Source organism: Eutrigla gurnardus (genome assembly GCF_963514095.1).
Source record: "Eutrigla gurnardus genome assembly, chromosome: 20".
NCBI lineage: Eukaryota > Metazoa > Chordata > Actinopteri > Perciformes > Triglidae > Eutrigla > Eutrigla gurnardus.
This window is the reverse complement of record NC_139931.1, coordinates 5,686,708-5,695,454: the sequence shown is the minus strand read 5'-3', so window position 1 is coordinate 5,695,454 and position 8,747 is coordinate 5,686,708. Positions and strand designations below refer to the sequence as shown.

The window sequence follows — 8,747 nt, the reverse complement described above, 5'->3', positions numbered from 1 at the left end:
AGTTTATTCAATACTAGAGCCAAATTAAACTAGAAAGGTGCTTCACATTAGGTAGCAGATCTCCACCAGGTCTTCATATAATGTTAACAATATATGGAAGCGTTTGTGTGGTATGGCTTGTTCACACTTTCTTCTTGGTATTTTTATTATCTTTACTAATTCCGTACTTCTTCAAATTATTTTGTCTTTTACATTACAGAACATGTAAATGTGGGAAACATGTCCCATGAACATGTGAAACATTTAAGATATTGTGTTGGTTTTATATCGACATATAAGCACTTGAAGAGACATTTTCAGTATTATACTATTATACAGTAGTGTACTTTGTGTTGTGTGTTTCCTTAGGGTTTTATTTGGTCTTTTAACTTGATTTAGAGCACAAATTCACAGGTGCAATATTGCTCCACTCTGTCTCCCACCAGTCATGTATGTGACCGGGCTTCATTTCAGATTACTCAGACTCTTCTATTTCCTGTGGGGGCCATCAACATTATGTGTCAAGTATTTGATTACCAATACGTGAGGGGATAAGTTCTTCTGTTCTGATTGTGTTTTATGTCCTGAGGTGAACTTTGAGGTGCTCCTTACTTGTCTTTGCTTAGTTCGCTTTGATTTAAACCATGATGGTGGCTCGGAGGAGAAAATGTCTCATCTTTAAAATATAGTTTTGTACAGTTTTATTTTTTGTTTCCCTTCAGAATACATATTGGATCTGAAAAGAAATAACAAATACATTTCAATTGACCATTTTCTAAACCAAGCTATTGTGCAATCATAGTTTAGCAACTGTTGCTAGGCACAGTAGGCCTAGTTTTTTTATTAGTTTTTTTTTAAACCCTCTCCAAAACCAGAAATACAAGAGCTAGTGTGTTCTTACTCCTCTAGCCAGTGACAGTAAAATAAAATTGATGTTTGTCTGCTTATGTTTACCATTGCTTGAAATCAAGAATTTTTCAGGAAATATTAGCTCTCTGGTGAAAAATCTGCTTCAATCATTGTAAACAAGCGTTGCTATGGGAGAACAGACACCGCTCAACAGGCATAGCAACAGTAACCAAAGTATTTATTATAGTAGGGGGTTTAGCAAACGCTCATTCAATCAGTTTTTCACATGTTTCGAACTGTTAAGCAAGAAATTACATATTTAACATCTCTGGCTGAAACTTTAAGACAGATATGAATCGTTTCCCTGCTAATAAATAACCATCAAGTGTGTTTTTCCTTTTTATAATGGAAATATTAGAAACTCTACCTACCTAGTTTCCATCAGTTGAATGTATGCCAGCTAACCAAGTCATCCACTGACATTGTATAATGTAGAATATTTCTTCTACATTGGAATCGTATTGTTCAGTTATACCATTAAGAGGACATTTCACTGTTGAACTCCACCCTTTTTTTTTTACAAAATTAATCTGGAGAAATATTTGCAAAGTGTCACTTTCATGCCACACAGCTGCAAATTACATATTGGAGGACTGTGAACAGCACCTTCAGATTGTCCCACAAAAACGATGAAACATTTCTCAAAATATTCATACAAAACTATACTATTCATGCACTAGGATCATCTGCAAATTGAAACATCACAGTTTTGTTTGCTTTTGACGAAGTTCCGTAACCATCGCAGGTAAAGCAAAAGAGTTTATAATCCAATGAGAAAAGAGATCCTTGCCTGTCTGTTTCTCCACCTTTTACAGGTGTCCTTATGTCAGTAGAGTTACGCTCATAGGGATCTTCACACGCTTTCATTGCTCTGCATCTAAAAGCAAATAAATCAGGCAACAGCCGAAGGTTAAATCTCTGATTCTCTTCGAAAGGAAGGACTTTTGATCACGTCCCCGCTCATTCAGTAGCTCCGATAAACACTTCCTGTCTTCCTCTTTCTCCACCTTCTCCCTCCTCCTCCTCCTCCTCCTCATCCCTGCTGATGAAGGCCAGCTCGTTCTCATAGCAGAAGGAGTTGTCGCCAGATGTTGGGAATTTTCTCTCCTCCATGTCCTTGGCACTGCATCTGGGGGTGGACGGCACTTCAAACGTTTTGTGAAAGTAGGCGTAATCTATCCTGTACTGGCTCTTCTCCTCAAAGATGACGGGCTCGAAGCGGTGACCCCACAGGATCTCCGAGGGCAGGTAAGAGCTGCGTGCCTGCGTCGTCATGGCAGTGGCCTCCACCAACCCTTCGAGAATAATTACAATCTCAAAGTCAGATGTTTCCAGATCTTGCTTGCTGATGCCAAACAGTGGACTTTCTTCATCGATCTCATGGATGACAGTGAGGGGTGCAACCAGAAACAGGCGGTCTGTGCCATTGTCATAGCCTACGTCCATGTCAAGCTGATCCATGGGGATGTATTCGCCTTCCTCTGTGTAACGGGGCTTGACGAGCTGGGCTCGCACATGAGCTTCCACAATGTGGCTCTTCCTCAGATTAGCAACCCTAAACATGAGGCACAGTTTCCCATCACGCAAGGCGATGACTGCATTGTGGCTGAACAGTAGAGTCTCTGCACGCTTTTTGGGCCTCGCCATCTTGGCCATGATGGCACCAATCATGAAGGCATCGATGATGCAGCCCATGATGGACTGAAAGACCACCATGAAGACAGCAGCCGGGCATTCCTCAGTCACACAACGAGCACCGTACCCAATGGTCGTCTGGGTCTCAACAGAGAACAGGAAAGCTGCCGTAAAGGTGTTGACCTGCGTGACACAGGGAACGAAGCTTTCATCCCCTTCGGGATGGTCCATGTCACCGTGCAGGAGGCCGATGACCCAGAATGCCAATCCAAATGTTAGCCAGGACACCACAAACGCCAGGCCGAATAGCAGGAACATATATCGCCAGCGGATATCCACACACGTTGTGAAAATGTCAGATATGTACCGCTGTGACTTGTCATCCATGTTTGTGAAACGGACGTTGCATTGGCCAGCCTTGCTGACAAACCGGCTGTGGTATTTGCGTCTCGTGTGAATCTTGCCATTGCCGAAGCTGCCCACTGCAGGCATGGTACTTAGTCTCAGGCCTTCTTCTTCACAGGACACGAAGCTATGGTGGTGGGCCCTTCCCACGCTCATGCCTCAGAGGGGCCCGGCTCACACAAAACACACCAGGCTTGCAGGAAGTGCACAACTTCGCCCCCAAAACAGAGGCAGCGTCAACTGGAATTGAGAAGGGAGGCACAAAAGAAGTTTCCTGTAAAAGAAGGACAGGTGAATTATTAGTATACAGCATTGGGAAGCCAATGGACATGATGGGCCTACATGTTCACTTAATTTCCTAGGAAACCTTTTTTTAAGCACAGTTTAAGGATAAACACACAATCTCTATCTCTTTTTTTCAGCACGTTATTGACTATAACTAGTTTTGACGACTATTTGTTTCTGACAAACATCTGCAACACATGATGCATTTAAAATATCTAGACTTCTCCAAGGAGTCACTCACTGTCAACTCAAATAGTTTTATGAGCTGATTTCTAATAATAGCTGCTGTTTACAAAGTATTTTCACTTAATCATTTTCATTGTTGATATGGTAACAAATCTTTCGGTTGTTATTATTTTCAATAGAGGCAAAATGTTGATGAATATAATTTACAATTACTGTCCAAACTGTATGAAGTTAATTTATGCTGCACAATTTAGGGCAAACGTGAAGATTATACAGTTATATATAGATTTTCAAACACAACACATTACAATTGTAATTTAGCCTTTGAGACATTCGATTTTCTGTCCTACCTCTCTTTGCCCCCGCTCTATTGGAAATACTCTGGTGTATACAATACATGTTTTTCTGATCAACAAGGTACAGAAATAGCCAGTTAATCCAATGCCCTGCCATTTCATATGACGTATATTCTGTTTCCTCCAGCTGGCACAACTATTAGAGTCACTGTGATGAGGCAGTGTGATTCCCCTGTGGGGCTGAACTGGAAAATAATATGGGCTGAAAAAGACAGGGAAGAAAAGTTGTATCATAGAAGGGACAGCCACAAAATGGTTTCATGCTAGGAAATCGATATGGAATCGCTTCAGAACAATTTATCACACAATTGTGTGCCAATTGCTGGAAATCATTGTGAATTCAATCAAAATCCTTCTGAATATCCTGTTTCATACAACAACAAATTAGCCTAAAGACAACTATGAGCCCAGGGCTTGTCATCAACAGGTTAATAGACTTTCTGCTTGAATATTTTATAGTTAAATATATATATCATGTTGTAGAAAATTCTACTTTGTGAGTTCTGTGAGGCTGTAAGCTCATAATTATTGATGCTAATGATGTCAACATGCTAACATGCTCGTGCTGTTTAGCAAGTATGTTTACCATGGTTACTACCTTCATCTAGCATGTTAGCATGCTAATATTTCCTAATTAGTTTAAAGCACAAAGTACAGCCGACGCTGGAGGGAATATGTATTGTAGGCATTTAGTCTTAAGCTAAAAGCAGAGACAGAAAATTTGACCTAATGATGCTGCAAGATGAAAAACACTGGAGACTCCAGGGACCAGAGGAAACCATGCAACAACAAACAACTGCAGGTCAGAATAAAGTGACATGTTAACTGTTGCCTGTTAGATCAATGCTATCATGGTTTTTTCTTTTGTTCCTCCAAGAGATAAGATGCAGTTAAACCTCAAATAATGCACCTCAGCGCTTTAGGAACGTGCAGTTATAAAACTGGGTTTATGAAACTTCCAAATGGGGTCACAAAGGCTGCTGTGCAGGTGTCTACACCCGGGATGCTCTACAGCTATGGACAGATACAAATGTATACCTTGTATACAGAGCAGTATTAACATCTGATGTACAATTTCTGGACAGATTCAAGTTGAAGTATGTTTCAAACCCTCAGCCTAAATTGGTAAGTCATTTTTTTTAATTATTATTTATTTATTTAACCTTCATTTATACAGGTGTGTCATTTTCAAGAGAGACCAAAGTACAGAGACCAGGATGACAATTGATAATAACAGATTTTCTGCCCATTTGAATGTGTGTGGTTTCTGTTACTCAATGCTCCAGTTGCTAAGAAGCAAAAGATATTAATATCTAATTTTCTTTGCAACAGCTCCTCCGCTCTCACATGAGCCACACTCTGCCTGCTGAGCTGTGAGCTCAATCCTCTATTACTCTGCTGACGTTTGTCACAATAAGACTGAGAATATATTTGCATTGAACAATGAGAGACCGTCCGCAGGTCTCTCGTCGAGAGCGTGTTGGCGACAGCGTTATATTTAAAACAAATAAAGCAGCTTACCTGCAAGTGTTTCCAAATAAATGTTGATTTCCAACTTTCCTTTTCTTCCAGATTTCCAAGTCTTTTAGCCGAACTGCTGCATGTTTCTCCTCAGGCTTCCTTTTTGTCTCTCCAATTCTTTTCCTCCGTTACGGGTAGAACCACTCTATCCTCCTGGGACAGAAAAGTAAATGGCCCCAGAGTACCATCGTGTCTGAGCCTCCTAGTTTTATCGTGTCTCCTTCTCCACTCAATAAGCAGAGCATTACAATCACTCCTACTGTCAAGTCCTCCAAGGTATCTGCTCGATTGATATCCAGCTGATCAGAAAAATTACTTCAGTGAAGCGCTGAAGTCATAATTTTGACCCTCAAAATAGCAACCCGATCAAAGCCGTCCCAAACCGAATGTCTGTAGGGCTCACGTGGCCCGTATGGTCCGATCCAATCAAAAAAATCAATCCCTTGTATCTTATTTTAGATTCATGGGCAGTCGACAGTCTCACACTTTCTTGGTATATCTGCTATGTGATCTCGTTCTGCTGCAGATCCCACTCTGTATCCCACATCCAGTGAACTATTGCTCACTGCTCAGCTATCGTCCTCCCCCTCCCTTTCATGGTGTCACTGTAGATACTTGGCATTTGGAGACTACGTGCTCTTCCCATACCTAGTGTTGCACCAGCGCTGGTCAGCAATGTTCAGATGGAAGAACCAACTGGTTTATTCAGGACCGATGTGTACGAGAAATACCAGAAATGGCCAGAACATATAATTGTTAAACACATTTCTCTGGGTTAAATTCTCCTAGAACGTATTTTTAATTTTGTGACAGTGTTGCTTTGAAGACTGGACATCACCACTGCTGTATACAGTGACATTTATTTCGAGTATCTCTTTCTTTAAGAATAAGTAAAATCTACCACTACGTGGACGTCTATGGAGAAGTGAGTAACTACTCTAATTCACTACCATATTCTGTAACGTTGTCCTTGTTTTCTAACTAAAATCAAACAGATCACAGTGTGGGTGGTGTGGTCTCCATTCTGACTCATTCAGAAAGCAAAGCAGCTCCTGTTGAACATGCTGGACTTTGAAAAGCCCATGTAGGCAGTTCATTGCTGAATATCACTCATTTGTCCTGTGTGTGTGTGCGTGTGTGTGTCACTTATGTATCACAATAAGCAGTTGTTCCCTTGATTATAGTTGTAAAACAAGACTATGAGTCACCCACGCTAGGAGCTGCATGAGGCTGTACTTAGGCACAGCAAGCTAATGCTATTAAGCAGGTCTAACGTTCCCCTAATTGCATGTTAACATGTGATCTGCTATTTGCTACACTATATTCAATCTATCCAATGGTTGTTGAAATACCATAAATAGCACAAATGTGAACCTCATGGTGGTGCATGAGGAAATTCATCCTCTGGGGACCATGAATGTACTATATTTCATGGCAATCTCTTGGACAGTTATTGTTTATAGTAGACTGAGAGGTACAGTATTACACTCTGGACCAAAGCCTCGTCTACACATACAGTATCGCTATCCAAACACTGCACATTAATATATATGTGCAAGCTCCATCACATCTCATGCTGGTTTTAGACAACCCACTGCCACGCTGCTCTCCCCGAAGAGTTTGTAATTATTTTACAGGACAGAACAGAACCAGTAGTTCCAGTGCTGGTCTGACCCAGATTCACTAGAGACCATTCCAGTGTAAGTTGTGTGTGACACTCCAACATGATGGCCTTCAAAGGTGCTAAGACAAGGTACTCTGAGAATATGTTGTATACATTTTAACAGGAAATAATATTTGCTAATGCTACTATGATGGCAGGCGTGTAAATGGGTCATGGGTCCAGTGCTAAGATGGCAGAGCAGATGGGGATATGAAGTGTGCTATAGGGACATACTTCATACCCCGCAAGTTATTTAAAGGCCGCTTCACTTCAGAAAAGGCCAAAGTGGGCCAGGCTCGACCACACTTAGGACGCAGGAAAAATCAGCATAAACTCTCCCGATTCATATCGGGTGTTATGTCATGTTGTGGTTATCCCTGTGTGGTACATAAGACACAGGATGTTTACTCAAAGCTGACTCAGAAATAAGCATAACTGGTTCTGGCAGGACACTCAGGATCGGGAGCATGGCAGGTAGTCCAATTATACAAGGGTGTAACCGTCTGTTTGGTTCAGCCTCAGCAGCACTCCTGCTGCTCATGCTCACCTGCTGCAGCTCCTGCTCATTGTTCCATTATATAGTTAGATACAGCACCTATAGCTGTTCAAGAGTTGCTCTTATATAATAATACATACATTTGTGTATTGTAGCCTGTTTTTACGTCCACATTAACTTATAGTTGCACCATGAGTTTATTTTTTTGACTTCTATGAATACAAATGTGTTTAAAATTTTCAAAATAACTAATAAAAAAATACATATTCTGTCCAAATTAGCTAACTCTATTGCAAAAACCTCAGTGATCAAAAAGAGAGAGAGATAAAACACAAAAGATGGAGATACTGTGGAGAATCTGTAATTTTGTGTTTCTGTTGGCAGCCGACAAGAACAACCTGAGCTGGGAAGAGAGGCGTTGTCCTCCCGCTCAACAGAAAGAAACGCTGCACGTACACAGCAGGGCGTTTTTAAGGGAGCTGCTCACTAACCTCCCCGCTCCAGTTGGGGTGCTCCAGCAGACCAGCATGCCTCATCAAAATGCTCTCACCTTGTGATAAATACAGGGTGACCACGTTGGCACCACACAAAAAAGGCAGGACGTTGAATTGCACATCCCTCTCACTGTGACACGACTTCTGCATTCAATCAAAAACAATGTTTGATTAAACCTTTCTGTTATTCTATCCCATACAATTCCTTACAAAGTTAATTTTCCCTCAAATAACATCAAGGTTATTTGTAGTTTATGAAAAGTTTAATATCATGGTGTAATGTTGAAATTGGTCATTACATTTGATTTGAAATAGCTTATTATCTAATTAAACTTACTAAATACTAACTTGGATCATTGTTTATGGCTTTTTAAGATGTTCATATCTGATATAAATATGCTTCACAATTGTTTCTGCACAAACAAAACTTTGCTTGTTTGTTTCTGACACATTTCACAAGACTGTAAAAAGTGCTTCCCCAAATAACAATCAGCCCCGTCATCCTCCAATGCCGAGGCTAAACTAATGTTTGTGCCAAATTTATATTTGTCTCAGGTGAACAATGGAGGATCTATCCATTGTCATGGAAACAATGGTAAATTTAAGTTGCATGTAGGTCACACGCCTCTGGACCTGATTTCATAACGCTGTGGACCAAATCATATTGGGGAGCCCGTGCAACTCTTTCCTCCTCGCAGCATTTTGAAAACACAAATGCGGACCTGTGTGACATGAGAGAAATCATAAGCAGAGTCGCGTTCCTATCAGCAGCCTGAAGTGTATCACTGGGGGAGCGGGCTGTGCTCACTGATCAGAGC

At 41.0% G+C, this 8,747-nt stretch overlaps 1 protein-coding gene across 1 annotated transcript; it reads right to left on the bottom strand.

The window, feature by feature from the left end:
* Positions 1 to 295: 295 nt before the first annotated feature.
* Positions 296 to 5,790, bottom strand: kcnj12b (potassium inwardly rectifying channel subfamily J member 12b). The gene is made up of 2 exons (XM_084036977.1): positions 5,277 to 5,790; positions 296 to 3,202 (listed from the first exon to the last, which is right to left on the bottom strand). Exon 2 carries the CDS (start codon positions 3,082 to 3,084, stop codon positions 1,849 to 1,851), a length of 1,236 nt encoding a protein of 411 aa, XP_083893103.1. The 5' UTR covers positions 3,085 to 3,202; positions 5,277 to 5,790; the 3' UTR covers positions 296 to 1,848.
* Positions 5,791 to 8,747: the final 2,957 nt, after the last annotated feature.

Excerpts from the sequence above, each read along its gene's own strand:
- kcnj12b (XM_084036977.1), bottom strand. The coding sequence starts at position 3,084 with ATGAGCGTGGGAAGGGCCCACCACCATAGCTTCGTGTCCTGTGAAGAA.